Genomic DNA, 27,331 nt, shown 5'->3' with positions numbered 1-27,331 from the left:
ACTTTTGTCAATTGAAATTTTGAATCAAGAATAATGGCATCTTATTAAATTAAAAATTGCATGCTCACTAATTACTACTTTTGCCCTAGAGAAAACTATTTAATGAACAATTTGTAGACAGAAAAACCATACCAGCAACCAATGCTGCCTCTTTTCTCCCAATACTTGTTTAAATCAAAATATGTTAATCTCTCTTAATTTAAGTACCCTTTTCTGTGGAGAAGCTGGACTGATGATTGGGCTAATGCAAAGAACCAGATGTGTTTCAAACCCATTTAGTAAAGACATCATTAGAATTGGGGGGAGGAGGGAAAAACATTTTTAATAATAATATTAAAGACTAACTCAGAGGTAATAAGATTAAAGACTAACTTAGAGGTAGTCTTTTCTTCCTGCTTCTTGAGAGATGCAGCTAAGTTACTAAATTAAAAGAAGTTGCAGAAATCAGATGTCTTTAATGATATCTGTTTCTTTTATAGGGCACACTTTGATTGGCTGATAAAGCTGTTTGGAATTTCCTTATCCCATGAAGCTTTACATATGGTTTGTTAGTCAAGACTCATCTGTTAACCAGAGTGATATCTACAAATAAGTGACTTCATTTTCATCCTGTGACCAGTTATTGACTAATTGTTTCCTTACGGGCTGGAAAGTTTAAGATTTATTGTTTCCTACATGGAAGTGCAGCTTCCAAGACTGCTAAAATCTGTCAACCCATTTTCAGAGGATCTTGGTGATTTTAACCAGGTAGCCAAGCTGTTCATATGCTTGGAGTAGGTTTTATCTTCTTTTGTAGTGTGTGATTAAGTGGAGGTAAAAATAGGCCAAAGCAAATACATTCTTATTCTAATATTCAGCTGCTTCTAAGCCTTGCTCTTCCACTTGAAAGCACATGCTAAAAGTACAGTAATATATCCTTTGGCTTAAAAAAAAAAGAAATAGCACAATTAGGATGTATGCTTTTACAAAACAAATTTCTTAGGTTACATTTTCTTCTTATGGACACTAAAAACAGGGGACAGGATGGAGAAATTTTAAGAGATAGAGCAGTGGGGGTTTCCACCCCACACTTTGAAGTGTGTAGATTTCAACTCTCAGAATTTTTCAGATTCTGTATCAGTATGTCTTAAAGTTTCCACATTTGAAAAATATTGTTGTACAGAGCAGTGTATGCTATAAGAAAAAACAGACTGTCCAAAAAAAAAAGGAGGAGGGGAGAGTGGCAATTTAGTTCTTCCCACTCTATAATTCTGAGGCGGCAGCTGGGAACATGGGGAAAAAAATAAAAGGAAACTGAATGCAGGGAGAATGGGTCAGGAAATCTGTTTGGTAAAATAAGGAGAGTCAAGGGCAAAACAGCGCTGCATAAAAACAAAGTGAGAGAATGAATGAAAAGGATCTGAACTGCAAAACAAGTATACAAAGAAAGAATGAGTTAAGAGGAAAGGAAAGTCAAGCAAACATTTTGACTGGATGGAATTGAAGAGATTCTCCCAGAAAAGAATCCTGTGAAAAGAACAAAAGAGACAGGAGCTTGTGGGATCCAAAGCCAAAAAAGTGGTGATACATGTGTGCTCCTTCTTAAAAAAACCACACCTTTCTGCCACCTGCAGGACATGCATGTAGTTCCAGGAAAATACCAATTTGGATAAAGAAGGGACAGAGTATGACAATCTTCTACTCTGTAAAGGCTACCTTAACTCAAACATTGTGAGATGCAGCAAGTATGTCCATCCAAAGAATCTTTTTTGTTTCAGAATCCAATAGCTGCAAAGTATGGAGAGGTATGAAACAGGGAGGTTTAGCAAGGGAGGGGAAATTAAATAGAATTAAGTACACTATAATATACATCTTTTTCTTTTAATCTACCCCGTTTGCTTTTCTATTTTTTAATGTTTTTCAAAGTTTTGCAAAACACTGCTTAACCTGAAAAGAATTAAGAAGGGGAAGTGCATAAAATAACTGACAGAAAATTTTAAGTCACAATAATAAAGCCCTGTTTCACCATTGCTGTTTAAGATTGTCATTCAATGGACAAGTTAATCATCCTCATAAATTGAGGTATCTTTTAAGACACCCACTCAAAAGAAAGGGATTTGTATGAATAATGTAAAAGGGTCTGTTCTGTTTCATCTTAAACTGAGGACTCAGTGGAGCCACCCAAATACTTTTCTCTGCAACAATGTGGAAAGGGTTTGATGTTGCTCCTTCTGTTTTTTTTTAAACAACATCTTAACCTTGCCAACCATGATGGCATTAGCTTCCAAATAGCATTAGTTTCTATGAATTCGCTCTCAATCTGTTCACTTCTAATTCAAACCCTATGTTCATCACTACTTGGTCTGTATAGTATTTTCATTGGGCTCACCTTGTCAAGGGCACTCATAAAACGCTGGTCACCATTCAAAACAGTATTTATAAGCTGAACAAATTTACTGTGTACTTCCAACACTGATTCTACAAATTGAGTGGGCATCTGAAGAAAAAAATCAGACAGAATAATTAAAAAAACAACAACCAGTTCTGTTACAATTCTTAGCAAAATAATTTTGATAGAAAGAAAACTAAGAATATTGCCTAAGCTCATATCCTGTTAAAAGTATGAATCTATAAAAGAATAAAATAATTCTCAGAATATGTTTGCTGTCATCATTTTACAATGCTATACAATGTCATTTAAGAATCTTGGTGATTGCCAGAATTCAGGTTTAGCTAAGATAGTTGGGAGGCATATAATCTCAGGCAAGGCCATGACTGTATTTATCTATGCTTGGTACTTTGGTTTATAGTGCTGATATATCTTTGTATATTATAAGCAACTTTCCAAATGCAATGAGCTACAGATTTAGGTCAGGGTGATCAAAGATGGAATATGGAGTCCTTGAAGCTATTTGCTTTCAGATGTTTCATTACTCAACTGGATAATGTCATCAGTATGAGTGAGTGTGGGGTTTGCTCCCTGTTTTTATATAGTTGCTTGCCCTGCCTACGTTGGTGGGAGTATGGTTTTCACTTTGGTAGCTCCTTGATTAAGATATTGTAATATAAGCTCTTTCGGTTAAGTGGGACAGAAAACCCAACTAGATGAGCTCATTCTACTAAATCTAAAAGAATTTTGCAAGTCTAAAGGCATAAATTTTAATCATCTGAACAATTAGGGCAAATTCTTCCCACGTTTCTTCTTCTGACTGTTAATTCATTAGGGGCTCTTAACTCTCTTGTCTGATTATTTCCTAGGTGTCCCCAGGATCATCCACACATTCCATTACACATGCAGAGGCTTGAAAACAGAAAACAATACCCTAATCGAGGAACCACCAAGAAGAAAGTAACACTCTCACTAACACTGGGTAAGCTACTTTTTAAAAGCAGAGAACAAACTTCACACTCATTAGCAGTGGTGATATTATCTAGTTGGGTAATGAAATGTCTGCAAGCAAACAACAAAGCTCAGAGGGCACCAAAAACTCCACAGTTCAACCCTGAGCTATACATATTTTCTTCTACAAAACAGAAAGCTTAATGCATTTCAAACTCATGAGAAGGACTTTATTAAATACCCAGGATTAAAGATCCTCTTAGGTTGAACTTGACTGGTATTTTTAATACATGTGTCTGTGCTACTTTCTTGACCGCAATAGAGAAATAATTTACTTTTACTTTCTTCCAAGATGTTCTTTCAATATCTCAATCATCTAAAGACTTGGGATACTAGGTCCACTTTTAAGCTCAGCCAAGGTTGAATGCATGAGCTAAAATGCAGGTAGTCCTCGACTTACACCCACAATTGAGCTCAAAATTTCTGTTGTGAAGTGAGATAATTGCTAACTGAGTTTTGCCCCATTTTATGATCTGTCTTGCCAGATTGTTGTTAAGTGAATCACTGCAGTTCTTAATTTAGTAAGTAACATGGTTGTTAGGTGAATTTGGCTTTCCCAATGACTTTGCTTGTCAGAAGGTCTCAAGGTGATCACACGACCCTGGGACACTGCAAAGGTCATAAACATGAGTCAGTTGCCAAATGTCTGAATCTTGATCACATGACCATGGGGGACGCTACAATTATTATTGCAAGTGTGAAAAATGGCCGTATGTCACTTTTTTCAGTGTTGTAATTGTGAATGGCCACTCAATGAATTGTAAGTCGAGGACTTGCTGTACTTACTCAAATCCACTGTAAATCATTCAAGGCCAATGAAATGCTAATTCACTCTTTTTTTTTTCTGTAATGAAATTAGCAATATGGTCCATCAGTTTAACCAAACTACAAAAACTTACGATAAAGCAAACAAGCAAACTGACAGTCACTAGCAATGCCTTTATATTTTGAGGTATCAAATCATTTTCTTCCGCTGAAAAAGAAAAAAACTTACATTTTCCTGAGAAAGATTGCTGGTTGCCCTTAGGCCCTCATCACGGATATGGTTTTGTAGTTCTTGAATCATATGAGGTAAGCCACTTGGCACAGCATGAAGCAGTGTGTACATGTTTGCCATATCTGTGTAAAGAAAGAACTTGATTTTCAAGACAGATACTGTTTTCAAAAACCATTATTCTCAAATGCTAATATATAATATAAACAGCATGATGGCTTCGGAAATCATCATTCCTTCCTAAGACACTAAAAAGAAAGAGAGTGAAGATGTGTGCTGACCTTGTGAGCTCTACTTTAAGTCAGGAAACCTGCTTTATAAAATCATCTTGTATGGGCTGTTGTTGATTGATGCCTTTGGGTAAACAGGCTAGAAGCCCTGGTAATGCAGTGGTTACAACTATTGCAAGGTAATGTTGCCCACAGCCAGGAGTTCGATCCTGACTAGCTTGAGGTTGACTCAGCCTCCCATCCTTCCGAGGTGATTAAAATGAGGATGCAGATTGCTGGGGGCAATATGCTGACTCTGCAAATCTCTTAAAGAGTGCTATAAAGCATGATGGAGCGGTACATAACTCTAAATGCTTCTGCTATACTACTTAGCATTGAACATGACAGAAGGTTGAATCATAAATTAGCTTTAAACCAGGTTTAATAAAAGGAATAGAGAGATATCCATACACCTTCTACGAAACTCTGGGCCCTAATCTATACTTACTCCCTGTGTTAAGCAGCCTCACAGACTAATGGCCATCTTTCTTACATCTGATTCACTTTGGTTAGAAGGAAAAGTACTTTTGAACACATATATTAGTTTTAATAGGTGTTCAAATTTTTGTCCCACAGGACACTTTTTACCATTTCTCTTCTCTTGTCTGATGATGTTATGACATTCTGCATGAAGAAATTGTAAGTGGTCTGCTACCATTCGCTGTTGGCATTCATTAATTACTTTGCCGTAGGAACTGGGGTGTAGATACTTTCGACATCTTACTTCTTCATCTTTTAGCCTACATAAAACCTAAAAGTAATTTTCCACATTAAGAACACAATTAAATAGTAAGAGCCTAAAAGTAAAAGGGAGTATATATTTTCAAGTTATCAGGGCCAATTCAATACTGAGGCAAATATAAAAAGTGCATTTTTCAAGCTACATACTCTAAACAAGCCTAATCGCATTATTCGTGATGTTATTACAAAGGAAAACCATTTTAGTAAAAAAGGGGGGGAAATGGGTTAGGATGAACTGTGATGCCAAGTAAGAGACTTCCAAGAATTTAAGAAAGAACAAGCAACACTGATAAGATTGTAATGTTGTAATGAAACTTTTGCAAACAAATATTCTTTAAGATTTCAATCTCAAAATATTTATCAGGACTGTTTCCCAAGAAGGTCGTTTTAGAGTCTTGTTGGCTACTGGCTTGTTTTCTTGTTTACCAAATAAGGAAACAAAGCAGGGTGATCCAAAATTCCATGCTGATATTAGTTATCCTGGGAGTATCAACTATAATTCTGTTCTATGTTCAACTAATGCTTCACACCCATGGCATCATTCTGAACATTTACACTTTGCTTACTGTTTTATGTAAAATATACACAATTGGAAATGGTCAAATTACAAAATAACATTAAATAAAAATATATCAGGATAATTACAAGCAATACAGAACAAGCCCTGATCACCTCCTGTGTGAATTAATGTAACACACGGTCTGCCTTTGCAGAGAGTCCAGAAGCTTCATCTGGTATATGGTATGATGCGGGCAGTTATTTGTGCACCAACTGCTCCACAAGTTGCACTGACTTCATTTCAAGATGTTAGTAAGACATAAAGTGTTCCATATGGTACGGGGACAGGTTATTTGAGGGACCGCCTTTCCCCAGTTACATCTATCCATTATATCAGATCCAGAGATGTCATAGGTCCTCTCCACAAAGAATGTCACTTGGTAGGACTCAGAAAGAGGCCTTTTCTGCTGCAGTGCCTATCCACTGGAACATCTCACCCTGAGGTGAGACTGGCCTCAATCTAGTTGACTTTCCAGAAGAGCCTGAATACATAGTTTTGTCAACTGGCCTGGAGATGCAGTGATATTGTTGGAGAGCCTGCTAAGTGGTTATATTGTGAGGAAAATGAAGGTGAATAATAAATTAAATAAAAATAAATAAATAAATCAGTTATCAGTGACTAAAAAGTAGACAATCAAATAAAATGTTTTAACACAATACCAAGTCAAATAATCTATTATCAAAGGGTTACCTAAAACCATATAAATATAAGGGTGCAAAAGGTGAGCTGTCCAAGAAAAAGGAAAGAAAAGCCTATTGAAAAGACAACAGAATAGTTCAAAGCTATTGATGATGTTGTGGTTAATATGTAGTACTGAAGGCTAATTCTGCTAACTGCCAGCAGTTTGGCAGTTCGATCTTGACCGACTCGAGATTGACTCAGTCTTCCATCCTTCCGAGGTTGGTAAATGAGGTCCTGGATTATTGGGGGCAATATGCTGACTCTGCAAACTGCTTAGAGAGAGCTGTAAAAGCCTTACAAAGTAGTATAAAAGTCTAAGTGCTATTGCTATTGATCTCAATGAAGTATATGTTATTTGCAGTTGGATGCCTTTTATTTCTCTAAGCATCTTATTCTATATAATTTAGAGTGTTGATTTATGGCATAGAGTGTAACTTACAAACCACATCACAAATAATTATACAACCTGACAACTAAAAAATAAATAAAAAATAAAGATAATGCTTTTGGAAATAAGAGCAAATGCTTCCTCTGATTTAGCCTGCACATGACTTTGGATATATAGATAATCCTCGCTTACTGATTACTCATTCAGCAACTGTTCGAAGTTACAACAGCACTAAAAAAATGAGACTTCAACTGGTCCTTGAAGTTCCAATCATTGCAGCATCCTTGCAGAAATGTGATTGCAATTTTGGTGCTTGGCAACAAGCAAACATTTACAAAAGTTGCAGGTTACCCGATCTCCATTTATGGCCTGCCCAGCCAGTTTCTAATGAAGTCAATGTGGAAACTGGCAGGAAGTCGCAAATCAGTCACCCATGCTCAATGACCCATAATGATTTGTTTCATCACTGCAGTCAAAACTGAAGTTGTCATCCCCATGCTGTTAAGCAATGGAGTTGCTGGTCCCTATTGTAAATCACTATGTGAGGACTATCTGTATGTATATGAATCAGCTGAAAATGCATTTTAGATGCATGACCGAGGTCTTATGTTAGCAAAACAAAATTTTGATTTCCCCCTCCCCTGAACCATCAACCCTCATGACACTGATGACTCTGACACCCCAACTGCTTCTGAAATTCTTGAAAAGCAGCTAGTTCCAAAATACACAGAACAAAAAATACATATGATCATCTTACCTTCTCCATATACTGTGAGCAGTTTGATTCTTGCATTAAATTTGAAGCTTCTTGTTTATAATACTCCCCTGTTTCATTCAGAAAAGGGCACTCAAAAATTTCCTGATAAAACTAAATAGAGAAAGTTGGATCAAGCCCTCAAAAAAGACAACAAATGCAACAAATATTTATCACTGTTTCCCATGACAGAAATAAAACTTATTTTTACCTTCAGAGGGAATTTTTTCTTATACTGTTCAACATGAACAAAGGAGTTAATAACCCCATGGATTACTTTCTGATTTGGATCTTCTCCACAACGATCACTGAAAGATGGAAAAATAAAATTCTCAGAATTCATACTATTTATATACTGTTAAACCAGTGTTCTCAACTTCAGCAACCTTGAAATGTGTGGACTCCAACTTCCTGAATTCCCAACCAGCATGCTTCTGGGGAATTCTGGGAGTTTTACGTCAACACTTCTCAAAGATGTTGTGATTGATAAACACTGGTCTAAACTCTAAAAATATCCAATGATAAAACTATTGTTCACAGAGATTAACAGCTTCTTTTCAATGCTGAAGCATATTACACTCTGGAATATAATTTTCAAAAATACCAGTATGTATAAAAGACCCTGAGAAAATTGGAACTTATTTTGTGGGTGGAGGATCTCACTCAAATTCTTCACTATGTATTATAGTAGTTACAAAATAGTGATCAGTAGTTAATTCTCAAAGATGGAGAATTGTTTCAAGTACTTATGTCAAAAGTGATCTATCAAGGCAATCCTTAGAGTCTGATAAACCTAAAATCAGGAGAAATGGACTCTTGTTTCACTTTTCCTAGGATTTGGCCAAGGAAATAAAAATGGAAAATTGTTGTTTTTTAAATTCATCTGCAGTTCAGTAACAGTCTAGCTAAAGCTTCTGGGAGTCCTTCTTAGCCAAGGATAAGGAATATTTTTTTCTTATTAAATAAACAATTGGAATTGAGGATGTTTGGCAATGATACTGGGTTTTATCATGAGTTTTCCCCATTTGAAAGGATTTTTGGAGAAGGTAAAGAAAAAAAATACCCTAAGAAAGAAGAGAAAGATCTGTCAATACTTTTCTAGTTTTTGCCTTTGTGTCAAATAGTGTAGGCTCCAGATTGAAATTAAGATAGTTACAACTAGTAGTAGTTACAATCACTACTATCTGAGGCAACAAGGAGGGCATGCCAGCAAATAAACCATCAAGAGAAAAGCTATTTCATCCATCAAAATATTCCCGTTAAGCATACGCCAGAAGGAAAGGATAACTTTGATATTTAACAACTTACACTACACTTATATTGTTATACTTATACTGTTCTTTACACCAAGCAGGTTAAAATCTGGAATCAAGCAGCAGTCTAGATATAACTGAGTGGAAATAATGTATGGAACGGTAATAATAAACAGATAGCACATTGACTTTTTCCTCAGACCCAGGGGTCTGAGGGGAAAAAAAAAGAACCAGATGATTCTCAAAAAGGGCAATAAACAAACAATCTTGTCAGGGATTTTGGATTTAGACGTGAACTTGCTTTGGGCTTCCACACCAAATATGCTAGTAGATTAACTTCAAGACTATTTCAACTAATTCAGCTAATTCATTATTTAAAATTGATCATTCAAAGGGCAATTCAAAATTCATACTCTTATATGAGTTTTTTTCTTTGTTCTTTGGTGTTGTTCGGTTGCTAAGTCATGTCTGATTCTTCATGGACCATAGCATGCCAGCGCACTCCAATCCTCCAGTGTCTCCTAAGTTTGCCCAAATTCATACCTACTGCATCAATGACACTATCTAACCATCTCACCCTCTGTTGTCCCCTTCTCCTTTTGCCTTCAATGTTCTTTTTTTACTCAAAAACTTACTGCAAATTTACTCTTTCTACAAGTATTCCTTATTTCATTTGTCCTATCTACCAAAGCACTGACTGAACACCAGCTTTTGACATACTGTTTTGATTGCAAATAATTATCTAACTAGTCATGAATTGATCATATTCAACCCAGCAAAGTTTAATGCTGTGGGGCCATGGCCAATTTTACTTCCTTTCTATCTCCTTTCAAGCGTTCCCAAATCAATGATGCTGAAATTCCCAAATCAATGATGCTGAAATTGAAGCTGAATAATGTGCCACTCAATGTTTGGCTCCAAATATTAATACTACACAACATTTCCCTACATGAAACCATCTAAATTCACCCAAGTTGCAACGTTATTTAACTTAATTCTGATAACTCATTATACCATTAAGTCCTGAACTTGCTGCAAACCTGAATCTTCTACAAATCAACATTTGAAGATTTAGAAGTAGTTGTATTTGAGTCTCCTTTATGTCTAGAATTTCTTTTTCTTTGTTATCAATATATAACTAAAATGATGTTCTCAGCATACCCAAGGCAGATTACATTAGAATATTTTACTTTTGAGTGGAAGAGCATGAGGCATAGTGCAGTTGCTGAGCATACAAAGTTCTACTACAATCTTTTAAATGTGATTGTTCTATTTCCACCAATATAACACATTTACGAAAGTAGATCGACAGATAGATCAAAATCAACCAGCCACTGAATACGATAGCAGTTTATACCACCACCACCAAAAAACATAAAAGATAAATACAAGAGGTTAGAAAGGAACAGACATCAAGAATTATAAACAGTCTCTCTTGTAAGCTACTGTAAACCTTTGCTGTAAGAAAAAATACAGAACAGTGAAAAAAATAGTGAAATATACTAGGAGCACCACTTCCATGTGTCCTATTATATTTCTATATAAAAGGAGGAAGACATATATACTCTTTTTCTTATTAAATAAATTCAACCTCAATTATTTCAAATTGATCTTACTTACACACACACACACACACACACACCTTTTGAGGAAGAAGATGGATGGATAGATGGATGGATGGATAGATAGATAGAGAGAGGGGGGGAGAGGGAGGGATAGATAGCCTTCCTCAAAATACCTAAAATAATTATTTTTCACAAAAAAGTGTACATACATATTTGAATAAGTAGACATTAAAAAAACCTGACATCTGCTTTAAATTTGATAATACTTGGGCTCATTTCTCTTATGTACTGTATGTATTTATATGTAATACTAGATATAACCCAGGCCATAAATAAATATACTGAGATCCTAAAATAATAATAAAACTTAAGAATACTGTGTTTCATCAACAAATTCTATATTGCAACAGATATTACAAATTAATGTCAGCATACAGTCAAATATAGCATGTTGTAAACCAGCAGGAGTCATTTTTGCTGAATTCAGTGGTATATAATTACAAATAAATCAATTAACAGATGGCCTAGACTTGACTTTTCTATATAATTGCTAATTAGCTATAGAATATGCAAGGTTTTTATATTGCTGACACTCAAAGCCTTACCCTGAAACAAGGCTGACTGACAGAAGTAGCTGAAGCTTGTACTGCTGATCAGTTCTGTAACACATTCAGAATTTCAGAAAGGAATCTAATCTGGGGTCAATCCTTTTTTTAAAAAAAACATTTATACAATACTCTGTAAACTCTTTAATATGCCCAATTTAAAATAATTTTAAAATCACAAGAGCCATTTACTAATGGAATTATTTAAATATTCTATGCTAGAGTTATAAAAAAGATGGGCTTCAATAACTAGTGGAGTGAGAATATATAGAATAATAAAGTTGGAAGGGACCTTGGAGGTCTTTTAGTCCAACCACCTACTTAGGCAGGAAACCCTATACCAAAGGTGGTTAACCGAGTGCCGAAACGGGAGCATGCATATGCCAAAAAGGCACCTAGTGCTGAAACACACATGCCGGCCAGCTGTTCTTCATGCGTGTATGAGCGTTAGAAACCAGAAGACCAGGTGGCCAGTGTGCATGCATACACTTGTCGGGAGGTGCTCTTCCAGTTTCCGGCGCTCCTGCATGTGCAAAAACCAGCTGTCCGGTGTGTGCCAGAACCTGGAAGACCAACGGCTGACGTGCCCAGAGATATGGCTCTACGTGCCACTTCTGGCACGCGTGCCATAGGTTTGCCATCAGAGGTCTATACCATTTCAGAGAAATGGTTATCCAATCTCTTCTTTAAAACTTCCATTTACAACTTCTGAAGGCAAGTTGTTCCACTGATTAATTGCTCTGTCAGGAATTTTCTTAGTTGTAGGTTGCTTTTCTCCTTGATGTTTCCTCCATTGCTTCTTGTTCTACCTTCAGGTGCTTTGGAGAATAGCTTGACTCCCTCTTCTTTCTGGCAGCCTCTGAGATATCAGAACACTCCTATCATGTCACCCCCAGCCCTTCTTTTCATTAGACCAGACATATCCAGATCCAGCAACCATTCTGCTTTAACCTCCAGTCCCTAATCATCTTTGTTGTCTTCTCTGCACTCTTTCTAGAGCCTCAACATCTTTATTAGATTGTGGCGACCAAAACTGGATGCAGTCTTCCAAGTGTGGCCTTCCCAAGGCATTATAAAGTGGTATTAATACTTCACGTGATCTTGATTCTATCCCTCTGTTAATGCAGCCTAGAACTGTATTGGCTTTTTTGGCAGCTGCAGCACACTGCTGGCTCATATTTAAATGATTATCCACTAGGACTCCAAGATCCCTCTCACAGTTACTCCTATTGAGCAAGGTACCACATATACTGTACCTGTGCATTTTGCTTTTCTTACCTAAATGTAGAACCTTACTTTTTTCACCATTGAATTTCATTTTGTTAGATAGTGCCCAATGTTCAAGTCTATGAAAATCTTTCTATATCTTAAGGCTATCTTCTGGAGTGCTGACTATTTCTGCTAACTTGGTGTCATCTGCAAATTTGATGAGTTCCTCATCTATTCCCTTCTCCAAATAATTGATGAAAATGTTGAAGAATACTGGTCCTAAAACTTAGGATACTCAACTGCACACTTCCATCCATGTAGATGCAGTTCCATTGAGGAGGACTACATGCTGAGTGTGATTGCTCAGCCAGTTTCAAATCATCTGGGGGATGCTGTCTAATCCACATTTTCCTATCTTATCAAGTAGTAGGTTATGGTTTACTTTATCAAATGCCTTACTGAAGTCCAATGGTTCTAACATTCCCATAGCTTTTATTCACTAGAACATATTTCTTGACTTTATAGCAGAAAACACTTGCTTTATTTAGGCATACTGGTAAATACTTGTAGTGAAAAGTTGGCTTTAATTATTTCAATCAAAATATACCAACAGCCTTGTATCTCACATACAGTTTGCATAAAATACAATTCTCACGATGTAATAAATGCATATGCATTCAAACAAGTTATTCTACGTAATACATTTTTGTTTTTTAAAAAAGCACTTACTTTTTAATTTCGCGGAGCAACATTCGAATGAGGACAGCCTGCAAGGGCTCAATCATTAATCTCTTCCACATATCAAGTGCTAGCTGTCATGGTACGATAAAAAACAAAGTCAATAATAGAACTGTCATTTCATTCATTCTTATTTTTTTTAAAAATGCTCAGTCTCAAATGCTTCAAAAACACAGGGATACACTGAAAGGATACTAAATAGCAAAATAAAGTGCAACATTCTTCCTTTTACAAGGAAATCTCCAGCAACTGAGTATCTACCGAATAAAAACCTTACTGGTTTCCTGTCATTTGAAAAGAAATGAAGGAGGATTGTTTCCTTGTGCTTTTGTTAAACCCTAATAGTTTTTCTTTTTCTAACAAATTACTCTCCATTGACCAAATTGCATCTAATATTCATGAATAAGTAGCTCTTTGGAATTGATGAATTATTTATCTGTTGATAGAAAACCTGGCATAAAATATATTATGCCTAAACATATTAAGTACAATATTTAGCAGATGCAGGTGCTCCTCGACTTACAACAGTTTGCTTAGTGACTATTTGAAGTTACAGCGACACTGAAAAAAAGTGGCTTATGACCATTTTTTCACACTTATGACCATTTCAGCATTCCCATGGTCAGGTGATTTATCTGTTGGATGCTTGACAACTGGTTCACATTTATGACGGTTGCAGTATCCCAGGGTCATGTGATAATCTTTTGCAACTTTCTGACAAGCAAAGTCAATGGGGAAGCCAGATGCATTTAACATTTAACGTGTTACTAACTTAACAAAAGCAGTGATTCACTTAACAAATGTCGCAAGAAAAGTTGTAAAATGGAAAACGACTCACTTAATAAATTTCTCACTTAGCAACATAAATTTTTGCTCAATTGTGGTTGTAAGTCGAGGAATACCTGTACTTAATTCAAAACTGCTTACATGGATATGTTTACATTACTGATATACATTACTTCCATAGATTATACATTATATATGTATAACAGCAGTTTCAATTCCTTGATAAAAAGGAAATATACTATATTACATGTGGTTTTTGAAAGACTATTTTGGTCCTATTCATACTTTCTTGGGAGAAGGGAAGATGGGGTATACGCATAACTTTTAAGCACACTTAAAAGGAACTTTTGGAGTGACCCCAAATTCTGGGGAAAAAATCTAGGGCTGCATGAGGTAAATATTTTGTTTAAAATACAGGATTTTAAGAAAGAGTTCAATGAAATGACTATTAATGTTGTACAATAATTAAGCAGCCCTTGGTTTATTTTTTACTTTCAACCAAAAAAATTAAAAACAAATCAGTAAATAGTAGTAGTAGTAAATAGCAGGGACTCTATGAATGTTCTTTATCGTAGTAGAGTAAAAGATCTTGCAAGCCTGTTGGAGTTTTTGTATGTCCCATCTTATGGCAAACAAAAATGAAGTCATCTTATCTTTAAGTTTTTTATTCTGCTTTCCACTTTCTGAAGGCTAATTTTTTTTTTCTGAGAGTCTCTCCTTAACAATTTGATCATTCCCTCCCTATTTCAAAGGCCAGGTTTATATCCCTTATTGTCTATTTGTTCTACGTATAATATCTCTCTGACATGCTATGAACAGGTATCAACAAATACTACAACTTTGGCTGGTTTATGGCTCTCAGAAATCAGTATAACTTAGTTTGATTTAATCCCATTGACTGCAATGGAATCCTATCTTATTACTTTTTGTCCGTAAATCAAAATCTAGTTAAAAGCCAATTAATAGCTGCAAGTGTTTATTAAGGAAAATAATAAAAGCAAGCTTTGTTTTCTGGATTGAACAAACTACATGATTTTGGAAAGCCAGAAATTATCTTAATGGATGATTGGGTGGTCAGAAAATATGTACGTTACAGTTACTTCTTCAAAGTTCTTTTCCATACTACTTACTTCTCCAATCTCCATCAATGGTTCACTCATATCCACACCTCCATAACCATATTGAAGATCAGCTTCAGTCAATTTGTTCTTTTTAATAAACTGCGTATTGAGGTATCTATGATGGAAAAATTTCTTATCAGATATTTTATAAAACTGTTCTATGGAAGAGAAAATAACAGGAAATGCACAGTAGTTTTTAAAAACAATTTTAGACCCAAGGAATATGTATGCGTGTTAAGATGACGAATGTCTATCATGTTCCAAGCTTGGCTGGCACTCAAGTTTTGGCTGATTTCCTGGAGAAATCAGTTGACAGAGAGAGAGAGAATAAAAGCATGATACAAACTTACAATTACTGACAACTCTGAGCTTTCAGCCTGTGGTTCTATTTCCAATTAAGGTTTCCTACAGGTAAACTGACCTTATAGTGAACATTATCTGGTAGGGGGACTGCCCTGTTGGACATGGGATGATGTAAAAACTTGATGTTTTCAAGTTTAAAACCATTTTAAGGCAAACTGTCATGTAGAGATCTTGAAGTTTCCAGCCTGTTTAAGATACCCAAGAGCAGACACTTCTGTCTTTTAATGAAAACAAATGAAAAGGCAGAAGTGTTAGGCCCGTGATGGCAAACCTATGGCATGTGTGCTGGAAGTGGCATGCAGAGTCACTTCTGTCGGCACGCAAGAGGTCGCCTTGAAGAGCCTCACTGCACATGCGCGCATGCTGCCTGCCCAACAGCTGATTGCCGGGTATCTGGTGCGCATGTGTGGGGGGCAGGGAGGCGCAGGAGACGTGCGTGCATGGACAGAGATGCGTGACGTGGGGTGTGTTTGCATGCGCAGGGACTGGGGGCGCATGTGCATTGCCTTCTGGGTGCTGGCACATACGCGTGAGCGCGCACACAATTTTTGGCATGAGAGCTGAAAAAGGTTAGCCACCACTGTGTTAGGCACTAGAAGAGACTGTTGGCGGTTGGCTGGTATTGCAAGTGTACTGCGTGAATCTAAGTATAGCAGGAGGAGGAACCTGCAACTCAGGATCCAGCATGATCTGAAAGAGAGCTCTATGGAATGGACTGGTTGGTAGAAAAGTTTGAAGAATTAGTAAGGGCAGAGCAGGTAACAGTTTTATAAGGATGCACAAGATAACTATGACTTGATAGCTTGACAAAGGTGCCGGAATTCGAAACGATGTAGAAAAGCATTTTTCCCCTCTTTCTCATCTCTAGACTAAAAACAAGCCAGAGAGTAAATGTACTAAAACTGTTGACTAGCATGAGCATAACAAACCTACAACAAGAATCTCTTCTGTGAATGAGAGGGAGGAAAAGAAATAATTAAAAAGCATTAAGAAAATGTGGAGTTTGATATGAATTACATACATCCTCTTTTACTGAAAAGTATAATTTGTTAACCAATAAAGGAGAATAATTATAGCTCAGGTTCAAATGAGAGACCCTTGGTGTTCTTTGAGCTTGGCTGGTTTTTTTTGCAAAAGTTTCATTGCCCAAACTGGTGACAACACTGGCACTGTTCATGTTACAAAGGTCTGCGAGAAAACAACCAAGTTCAGAAAGCACCAAGGACCTTTTAAGCTAAGGCAATATCTTTCAACCTTGGCAACTTTAAGATAGTGCTTCTGAACCTTGCCTGACTGGGGAATTCTGGGAATTGAAGTCCACATACCTTAAAGTTGCCAAGATTGAAAAACACTGAGCTAAGGTCATAGTATCTATTAGAAATAAACACTTTCTTCTAAAAGCACTGTAAGAAACAAACACAGATGTGTGCAGATGTGTCTCTAAAAATCCTGTTCCATTTTCTACCTTCCACCAGACACACACCAGATATGATGCAAAAAAGAGAGAGACAGAGTTTCCAGATGGTCTGTGGTCCTATTTTGTTTTATCAATATAATAGCAGGAGTGGGAAACACGTGTCATGAATGCAATAAATTTTCATTTTGATATTATGTGATTAGCCATGTCTGAAAACCTTCCACTTTGTACATTTTGCAAGATTCTCCTCATGAAAATTAGATAGGCATGTTCACAACAAGCAATAAAACAATGGATCAAAACCATAACTCAATTAAGAGTAATCACATTTCCAAATTCTAGAATAAGTTCAAGATGCATTTACCTGTATAAACAGTCCATATAGTCTGCCCCTTTACTGTATTCATCCCAGTTTCTATGATACATTACCAATATTTTTTCTTCAGAGTCCAAGACTTTCTATGGAAAAAAACAGAGGAAATAGATTAATTTTAATGTTCATGCTCTATTTTATTTGAAATGATAAAATGCAACTCCCTGTATAATAAATTCAACTCTATGGACTATTTCAAACATTTAGGAAGTACCATAACATATTAACATATAACATATTAACACCTTTATATCTTGTTTGAAAAACAAAGAAACCCCAAATGATTGTTTTCTTCCAGCAGACTATAAAATAGCTTGCACACTACTTAATTCTGACATGCAATATTAACATTTTTACTTTCCATAAATGATTACCTTGTGCAAATGGCGTACATGATTTTCCAAAAAAGTTTTAGTTTCCATATAAAGTCTCTCTCCAAGAGGTTCGGGATAGGCCACACACAAAGCATAAATGTCTCTGGGTATTAAGTCAAGGCTAAAATGTTTTATGTTTTTGTAACTCAAGTTCTAATGAAATATTGACAGAAAGGAAAAAGAAAACCAATGTCTTACTGGAGTTTCAAAGAGATTGATTCATTGGCCTTTTCCAGTTTGAAGAGCCATGATTTTCAAGCTTCTTTAGGCTGTGTGTGCGTGCGTGTGTGTGTGAATTCTGTGATTTCCTGCCTCTCAGAACACCTTGGGGGTGGAAGGGAGAAGTTTCTCCAAAATACAGCACTATAAGGAATTAAGTGCAAAGCATCCATGTATTCATGGGATATTGTGTAAAAGTCCTTTGGACAGAATCTATGGGAAGGAAACTGTCTTCCAAATCAGTTTTATAAAGACCAGATGATTTGTTCAAATCTAGAGCACAAGCCTGTTACTCACTAACCCACCAAACCTTGCTACAGAATTTCAACAAGTGTGTTGGCATAGTTGCCTTCCTTGGGGCTAGAAAGCTTGATCCGAGAACTCAAATTTGGTCTTTCCTGTGTCAACTTTTTAAAGGGCTTACTTAGCATTTTTATGTGTTTTTTAGCCTGACTACATACCATTACTGTGAAAATACTATATAGAGGTGTATGTCTTCAAAAAAATTGTTTTGCTTCCATGCTAAGTTGAAAATCACACCCATTCGCAGTTTATAGATCACCATGCTTTTAGTTCCTAAAAACAACACCCAATTTTGTCAAAGAACTTGGAACAGCCTTGAAAAAAATATGATTGAACAAAGGTATGATAAAACTTTTTTATAAACATTTGAAAGGTCATTAAATGTTTTCCCTTGTTGCAAACCACAGGCTTGAAACCACAGGAGCCAATTTGGCCTAGTGGTTAAAGCCTCAGGCTAGAGACCTTGAGGTCTAGTCCCACTGTAGGTATGAAACAGTGGGCCAGTCACTCTCTCAACTCAATACACCTCACAGGGTTGTTGTTGTTGGAAAATAGGAGAAGGAAGGAGTATTATGTATGTTCACTGCCTTGAGTTTATTCATAAAGTAATAAAGGTGGTATTAAAAAACCTAACAAATGAGGAAGGAAGACTTTCTAACCAAAAGACAAGAAAAAGTTACTAATACAGTTGGCTGACAATGAACCAATTAACAAGATCGATGGTGTTATTTATTGCAATGTTCAAATGGAGGTTAGACCTTTATCTAAAGGGCAGGATTTAAGTATCTGTATACAGGTAGTCCTCGACATAAAATATTTCATTTAGTGACCGTTTATAGTTACACAGGCACTGAACGAGGTGATTTATGACCATTTTTCACACTTATGACCATTACAAGGATCCCTGTGGTCACGTGATTTATATTCGGATGTTTGACAACTGACTTACATTTATGACAGGTGCAGTGCCCCAGGGTCATGTGATGACCTTTTGTGACCCTCTGACAAACAAAGTCAACAGGGAAGCCAAATTCACTTAACAACCGTGTTACTAAGTTAACAATTGCAGTGATTCAGTTAACAAATGTGACAAGGGAAGTCATAAAACGGGGCAAAACCCACTTAACAAATTTCTCACTTGGCAACATAAATTTTGTGCTCAATTGTGGTCATAAGTCAAGGACTACTTGCGCTCTCTTTCAATTGTAAGGTCTGAAAAATACTGAGATAAATAAATAGCAAGATTTTGTGAAAAGTGATTGTGTGAAGTCAGAGGCAGGGCAAAATCACCAGACCCTGTGCAAAAAGAAATGGTCTTATTTATTTGGCAATAAATAAATAAAGGAGAGGGCAGAACTGAATTTAAAAAGAGCTCCTTAGTGTGAAAAAAACCAACAACATTCTGAAGGTAACCTGGACCCAATACATAAAAACAGTTATTATTTTATAATATTATTTTATAAAATGAAGTCATAAAACACTCAGTTATTTCTAGAAACAGACTTAAGTTGTCATACATCTGCTGGGAGGGTGGCACAAACATAGCAGGGCCAGAAATATCTCACTTCCAAAGAGGTTCAAACAGAGGAGATCTGAAGGTCAAAAGGTAAGAGATAGTGGGTTACTCTACTGCTTCAAATAAAAGTGCTATGTGGCCTTCTATTGCTCTTTTCCAAAAGACCGAAAGCTATACCAGGATACACAATATCCAAAGCATGCTTAATCTTGGTACAGTTCCACAAGGAACATATCTTAACTTAAAGAGGGATTAAAATCTATGATACTACTAAACACAGCTTCCATCTGATTAAAAAGAGTAAAACAATGTATATTTTTAAAGTAGGATTCAAGATATTTTCCCCTAGATATATATGCCACATTTAAATCTACTAAGCATGACTGAAATTTTTTTCTACCTTCTTTCACAAAGATAATATATTAATTATCCATCAACATTTTTGAGAACATTCATTTTTGCTTTCTTTCACAAAGCATAGTTAAAAGACACGAATGAATTAAGTTAATAGTAATCTACAGAAAAAGCTGGAGACAGGAGCACAGGACCCTCCCTTTAAAGTAAACATTCATATATGTCATTTAGGAAGACTTTTAAAAAGTTGGTACTAATAGGGACAGTTGCTAGCTTCTCACATTATTGTTAGCCATGCTACCTGAAGTCAATAAAGCACAGCATTCTGCAACACACAATACACTAAGCTTAACCTAAGCTTAGTTTACAAATGGATAGAATTATATAACATCTTACATCTAAAGAAAATAAAGGTGGCATATAAATTTCAGTTCAGCAGTCAGACTAGATCTATAGCTACTGATGCATAGTCCTTGAAAAAGATTTCCTGAACTTTCACTTCCTAGCTGTAGTTTTCTTCTGTTCCACAAAAAACTTTAATCTCCCTTTCATGGTCACCCTCATATAATAAAATATCTATGAACTGCAGCTAGATTATATCCAACTCAGCACAACTCATTAGGTCAAGCACAAGTAATAGGTCATATTGCCCTTGAAACAGAAGTTTACAAGATCCAAAATAGCTAGTGAGATGGAAGACAAGCATCTATCATTTCCTCTAGAACATATGATTCTCTACTTCTAGCTAGTCTTTCATCAAAATAATTCCAAATGAAAATCTGTTTTGTGCTTTTTTGTGGGACCAGAATAAAGCTTAAAAGTAGTTCAAATGAGGTTAGCAAGAACAGCCAGAACAACTGGCAGGTTTGATTAGAATAATACTTTCCTAATTAGAAATTACATTTTCAATTCAGAACAGATTTGCATAGAATCATATACTAAACATACTCTTTATAGTTTAGACATACCATTCTTAGCAAATTATTAGACTTTGCTTAATCTACTGAATATACCTGGGGTGTCAGGGGTGCTTAAATCTGGCCTGGTGCGCTAGCCTGGAAATAGCAAAGGGCTGGTCTGTGGTGCCTCTGGCAGCCAAAATGGGCTTCCAGGGGGGCCGTGTGCACCCCTACCCCATTTTCGGTCTGGCCAACCTCTCACAGCACTCTTCCAGCTAAAACAGGAACAGGGTCTTGCAGGAGGCATCCATCCCATCTCCCTCCTCCTGTGGCTGGCCCATGGAGAAGTACAATGCCCAGCCCTTTAAGAAATCCAGTTTGACATCCCTGGTGTATACCATAAATAATTATTAACGGACTCTATGTTATAAAATATATTGGTGCTAGAGCTGATGCTGAACATATTTTATTCAGCTCTGTTCTGTAAAGAAATCAATTTCTGTACATCATTTAATCTTGTGTAATCAGTATCTGTCCTCTAACAAAAGGATACGAGAAGCGATCATTCCATGTTGCTCTTTCAACATAATCCAGCATAACAACAGCTTTAATAGTTGTGAGAAGCTTGTTCCATGTTTCATCAAAATCAACTACTCGTGGTTTCAAGGACATTGTGGGAAAGTAAAATGAATCTGCAAAAAATAATAATCCAAATTATTAATTATATCTTCCGCAAATATTATATATATTTGAAATACCAATATTATTATTTTTGGTTAAAATATCTATGTCAAAAACATTCTATATTGCTAGAAAGGCTGGTACTTCCTCTGAACTTTCCTATAGAACTCTACCATTCACTGCCACTAAAAAGTTGCAGTTGAGCTGATGATTAATCCTTATATCATATGATTATTATTACTGCCACCTGAATTACATATCCTAAGTCAGGGTAGAATATTTTGGATGAAACTCAAATAGGTCAATTTCAAGGAAAACTTTTTAGGTGAAAGAAAGTATAAAAATAACATAATATCAAGAAAACTAGCTTATTTCTATTATAATAGATAATGGAACAGAATCTGAAGAGTAGGTTGCATGTGTTCTCAGTGTACATAAAAGAAAAGATACATTTGTTAAGAATCATAATGATAGTCACTGGGTACAAATAAGCAATCAAATCATCCTAGGAAACAATCAATATAAATAGTAAGGATACAAGTAACAAAGTTACAGTCATACAGTCACAAGTGGGAGAAGATGAGTGATAGGAACAATGAGAAGATTAATAGTAACAGTAATGCAGACTAATTTGAGCACTTTTTATAAAAACCATTACATTACTAGAATAAGTACAAGTGACATAATATTTGTATTCATCATGTCAGCAAATTACTTTCCCCACACGCCTTATAACCTGGCTGCCCTTCTATATCACAAACTCTAAACTAGAGCACAATCTCCTGCTATCCTCAGTATTGCGAAAGCAAAGTAAATATCCTCTGTCTGGTTGATATGGCATGAGGCCATCCTCGTGGAGAAAAACGCTATTGGGGCGGGGGTTTATGTCTTTGAGATGTACGATTTAAATATAACTTTCTAACTTTTAAGTTCTGGCTAGTATTTAATCGTCATTTTCGCATCCTTTTTTTTTCTTTTCCTGAATCTACAAGTTAAAAAAAAAAAAAAAAAACAACGGCAGAAGTTGGGACACCCCTGAGTTGGAAGGCGATTTACCTTATATCTCATCACCGAGATTAAAGGGAATAACACGGTTAAAAACAACAACACTGGATCAGCCGGTTTTGCTTCAGGATCGTGCAAATCTTCTTTTTCAACCCAGCCGTCCCTAGCCCACTCCAATACCCGATGAGGGAAGAAACAAATACACTGTTGTGGACTGGGCGATCCTCTTGTGAATTTTCTCCCCTTGTCCACTGACGCACGGATGTGGTGGATGCCTTGCGGGGTTCAGGGCCTGCTCGGTGCCTATTTCCAGCATCCACACCCGGCAGCCTTTAACGCCCTGCAGATTCCAAGGGACTAAAGCCGGCGCGGTTGTCAGGAGATCCGGTCGAAACACGGGTGTGTTGCACGCGTGTGTCTCGCATACTCACATTGAACAACGACAGCGGGGAAAGGAGAGAAGCCAAGCGGTCGGTGATCGGGATGGGGGCGGGAAGAGGCTGCTGCCGACCAGCCGTGAACGAGGGGGTTGTCAGTGTACCGAAGACGGAGATAACGGAGAAGAGGGAAATTAAGAGACAGGCAGGGAGGCACCGGATCCTCCGGGGAGCGATGAAAGAAGATCTCGCGCGCGGGGGGAGGGGGGGTTGAGGGAAGATCGGAGAAGGAATAGCGTCCCCACCACCACCACCACACACTCATACACCACCGTAGCCTCTTCCCTTTTGCTGTTACCTGGCAACAGGAAAGGCCTGGGTCAGCGTCGCGTCCCCACGCCCTCGCCACACCGTGTGTATCTCACGCGTAGACTGATCTTCCAGACCCTCCTCACAGGGTTGCCATTACCCAGCCGCCACGGCTGCCCGTTGAGCCCCGCCCACTAGACTTCCATTGGCTCAGCGCGAGCCGAGGGCGGGGAGGCGGCAGATGGGTCGAGATCATTTCGTCGCTCTTTCTGGGACGTCCTCCGAAGCCGGAAGGCTGGCGTTTGTTTCCCCAGCCCCCAAAACCCTTTTCTCAGTATGTCAAAGCCGCCCTGTCGGACAGCGCTCCCTGGACCTAACTCCAATAATAACCTGACCCCTTTCCATCGTTCTTTTTTTACTTTTCCTTCCCTCCCAGGCTGCGGGAGAGTTGGTTTCGCCTCATGTATGGGATACGAGAAGGGCCAAATAAGCACGCCGCAGCCGTTCCTTCACATACGAGAAATGAAGCTTCCTCTGGCGTAGCGGAGGGGTTGGGTTACGCAGGCGCAGTCAGACTTCAACCTGTGCTGTGGGGTTTCACTGCCTCAGGTGAGTCTCAGGTGAGAGCGCGCTGCTTTCCGGCCAGAAGGAGCGGGTGTGAGTCGACTACTGCTCCCTCTCTCTCTCTTTTATCCCTTTCTTTTGAGGGAAGCCTTTTCAGAATAGGTTAAAATATATATATATATATATCTACGGAGAGAAGCAATAGCCCTGTAAAATGCTGCCTCGGTTCCTCGATTTACTATATTTTGCTTTTCCCTCAGGAGCTCAACCACCCGCCTTCAGGTTTCTCCGACAAAAGCCCCCCTTGAGGTGGTCTGAGAATGGACGCGGACATCGGGTCACCACCCAGTGACCTTCTGCGGCTGAGGGGGGTTGGTGGGTGGCCTTAATCCGGGTCTTTTGAAGGACCATGGAATGCGCCTTATCGGAAACTGCCGGACTCGGACAGCTGATGAACGGGAGGGGGGTGCAACGTAATCGTGGCTCCGATTTCAAGATTGGTTCTTTGGGCTTTTAGCTTTCTACGTACTTCTTCTCCCCCCCACCAACGACCCCAAAGGGTCCTTGCTGAGATTTATCTTCCAAATATCAAAACGTTTGACAAGGTACAGAATCAAATATGATTTTGGGAAACCTGTTTTGTCGGAAGCCTGGATAGAGGTGTTTTGAAATTTATGTAAAAAACTATCCCAGAAATCCAAAATTGACAGTTGTGATTCCTGTAAATCAAGACCCCAGATATTTTATAATCCGTCCTCTAAATGTCTATGGAGATTCTCAGTCATCTGGGTGATGGTTGTCCCAAAGGTGCATTTTTTTCCAAGAGCCAACTGGACTTTCTGGGTTTTTCTTTGAAGGTGTTTTGCTTCTCATCCAAGAAGCTTCTTCAGCTCTGACAGAACGGTGGAGAATGGAAGGATTGATATTCCTTGCAGACAGCTGGTCATTTGTATTCTTTTAGAGCAGGGTGTCCAACCTTTCACCTTCCCTGGGCCACATTAGAAGATGAAAATTTGGTTTGGGCCGCACATAAAATAAAATAAAATAAAATAAAATTATTTTTATTATTTATTATTAATTATTTATTAAAAATTATTTTTTATTTTATAATTTTCCGGCCAAATTTTGCGGGGTGGGGGGGGGGGGGAAGAAAGCTCAGCCGCCTCGTGCCTACCTCTCCTCCTGCAAATTATTTATTTTTATTAATTTTCCGGCCAAATTTTGCGGGGGGAGGGGGAAGAAAGCTCGCCCGCCTCACACCTACCTCTCCTCCTGCAAATGCAGCAGCGGCGGCAGCAGCGGCGGGGGCAGAAGCAGCAGCGGTGGCGGCGGCAGCAGAAGCAGCAGTGGTGGCGGGGGCAGAAGCAGCAGCGGCGGCGGCGGCAACAGCAGGAGGTGGCGGGGCGGGACTTTTGGGCTGCGGCTGCCCGCCTTTTCTGTTGCTCGCCTCGACCCGCCTTGCGCCTACCTCTCCTCCTGCAAATGCAGCGGCGGCGGGGGCAGAAGCAGCAATGGCAGCGGCAGAAGCAGCAGCCGCGGTGGCAGCGGCGGGGGCAGAAGCAGCAGCGGCGGCGGGGGCAGAAGCAGCAGGTTGGACAAGCCTGTTTTAGAGGGTCAATGAAGAATAAAAACTCTTTCATTCCCCACTATCCTGTCAGAGCTGAAGAAGCTTCTTGGATGAGAAGTGAAAGGTCTTCAAAGAAAAAACCCAGAAAGTCCAGTTGCCCCTTGGAAAAAGCACCTTTGGGAAAAACCATCCCCTACTTTTCTTTTCTTTTCCTTTTGCTTTCAACAAATGCAGGAATAGGAAGGCATTAAAGTGAGTGCTAGTTTTTAAACTTTATCTTTAGTTTAGGCCCTGACCTCTCCTGGTTCTAACACTGAGCAATCTGATATGTAAATGTTCCTCAAGATATTGGCTATTTCTTGATTCACACAGTTGCCAGTTGCATAGAATGGCCCTGAATACTCGGTGATTAGCCCCCAATTGAACGGTTGCTGGAGAGAGAGTGGTAAAGGAGAAATAAACACATAATTTCTAGTGAGAATAGATCTGTCCAAAGTAACTTAAAAGTCTTGTTATTTCCTGGCATCATAAAACTTAATATTTGTGACTTTGTATACTCTTGGTATATCCTGCATAATTTGCTTACAAGGAGATTCTTCAATTTTATTCTTTTCCATTTTACACCTTGCTATTTCCCAGTTGTCTCTCCATGAAGGTACAGCTTTCATAGTTTTCTTGAGATCATGCAAAGTATGCCCCCTGCTGCACACATAAATTTATATTCTTTGTAGGAGAACCATGTGCAAAAATTGGGATATTTTGAAAGCACTTTTTTCCAAATAACAATTTATTAAAAGGTATAAGCTATTTTGAGCTGCATGCTTAATGACTAGGGTTAGATACTGTACAATAAGGCTGGCTATCCTAATGTGCTACAGATATTCTAATCTGCTGAGGGATGAAAGAGGGATGGATGTTGTCTTCCCTTTAGTTTAATATTTATATAAATTTAATGGCTGTTGCATTTACCAAAAAAAGAAGAAGAAGAAAGAAAATTGTTTACCTTACTAAGCTCAGGGACAGACATTTGGCAATGCTGGTATATCCTAGCAATGCAAAAATCTCTTGCTTACATAGGTGGCCCTTAGGAGGAATATCAGGCCTTAGCAAAATTCTGCAGGGGCAAAAGGCTTACAATTAATTACTCCAAAACTATTTTTTTCTTTTCTTGAGAACATCAAGCTGCCATAAACATCAGTGGTGAATAGGAATAAACAAAATAGAATAACTTCCTCTCTAAAATATGCTGAAGTAATTTTTCAAGTTTATGGAAGTTAGTAAGAACAATCTAGAGTCACTTCTGCTAAAGCCAGTAAGAGTGCAATCCTGGGTTTCTTAATATTCTAACAATAGCAAATGCATACTTTGGCCAATAAGCCCGATAAAGCCCAAATGCTGTATAGCACACAAATATCTATCTACAATGATTTAAAGCCCTTAAATTCTGTTCAGTGTTTTTGCAAGAAATCTTCCAGGTCCCATGCTATATTTCAGATTTATTTATTTTTTGTAAAATTTATTGGTCGCCCATCTTACCACAGAGTAACTCTGGATGGTTTATAATCTTTTAATTTGCATGTTATGGAATGATCTCATCAGAGGTCAGAGGCCTTATATCCCCAATTTTTATTGACTCACGCTTATGTTTTCTGATGTCCATTGACACCACTAATTCCTTTTGGTGGCTTTGCCAGCTGACCTCAGTCTCTCTGACCTCTTTGTTCCTGTAACTCATTACTACCTTTAAATCTAAAAAGCATGTAAAAACATGAGTAGATAAATAGTTACCGCTTTGGTTGGAACCAGTGTGGCGACAAAAGAAGGGAGCCCTTTTGAGTGTCCTTTGGGCAATGATGACATCACCAGCTTATACTTCTTGACTTGGAAGCATCTTGGTGGTTGCTTCCAGGTCCCATTTTAGCAAGTCATTAAGGCCACCTGGAGGTTTATCTGTGTCATCAGGGTCAC

General features: G+C 37.9%; 1 protein-coding gene and 1 pseudogene across 5 annotated transcripts in view; one reads left to right on the top strand and one right to left on the bottom strand.

Annotated features, from left to right (window-relative positions):
• CUL2 (cullin 2) overlaps window positions 1–23,637 on the bottom strand; it is a 71,369-nt gene extending 47,732 nt beyond the window's left edge. For 2 of the 5 annotated variants that reach the window (XM_087948412.1, XM_087948410.1), the window contains exons 1-11: window positions 22,598–23,283; window positions 21,414–21,552; window positions 17,570–17,672; window positions 17,187–17,281; window positions 15,052–15,157; window positions 13,127–13,209; window positions 7,977–8,073; window positions 7,769–7,879; window positions 5,231–5,393; window positions 4,374–4,498; window positions 2,369–2,476 (exon numbers count right to left, since the gene is read on the bottom strand). In XM_087948412.1, coding sequence (XP_087804538.1) covers window positions 2,369–2,476; window positions 4,374–4,498; window positions 5,231–5,393; window positions 7,769–7,879; window positions 7,977–8,073; window positions 13,127–13,209; window positions 15,052–15,157; window positions 17,187–17,281; window positions 17,570–17,672; window positions 21,414–21,532 — 1,110 coding nt within the window. In that variant the 5' untranslated portion in view covers window positions 21,533–21,552; window positions 22,598–23,283. Of the gene's footprint in view, window positions 1–2,368; window positions 2,477–4,373; window positions 4,499–5,230; window positions 5,394–7,768; window positions 7,880–7,976; window positions 8,074–13,126; window positions 13,210–15,051; window positions 15,158–17,186; window positions 17,282–17,569; window positions 17,673–21,413; window positions 21,553–22,597 lie in introns of all 5 variants that reach the window. The other 3 variants (XM_087948411.1, XM_026672235.2, XM_087948413.1) reach the window with 3 other exon arrangements.
• LOC148128771 (uncharacterized) lies at window positions 8,748–12,750 on the top strand (annotated as a pseudogene).
• Window positions 23,638–27,331: the final 3,694 nt, after the last annotated feature.

This window comes from Notechis scutatus, chromosome Z (genome assembly GCF_049901735.1).
Source record: "Notechis scutatus isolate UNSWTSFEM ecotype Mainland chromosome Z, rNotScu1.2, whole genome shotgun sequence".
Classification (NCBI taxonomy): domain Eukaryota; kingdom Metazoa; phylum Chordata; class Lepidosauria; order Squamata; family Elapidae; genus Notechis; species Notechis scutatus.
This window is presented reverse-complemented; position numbering and strand designations above follow the sequence as displayed.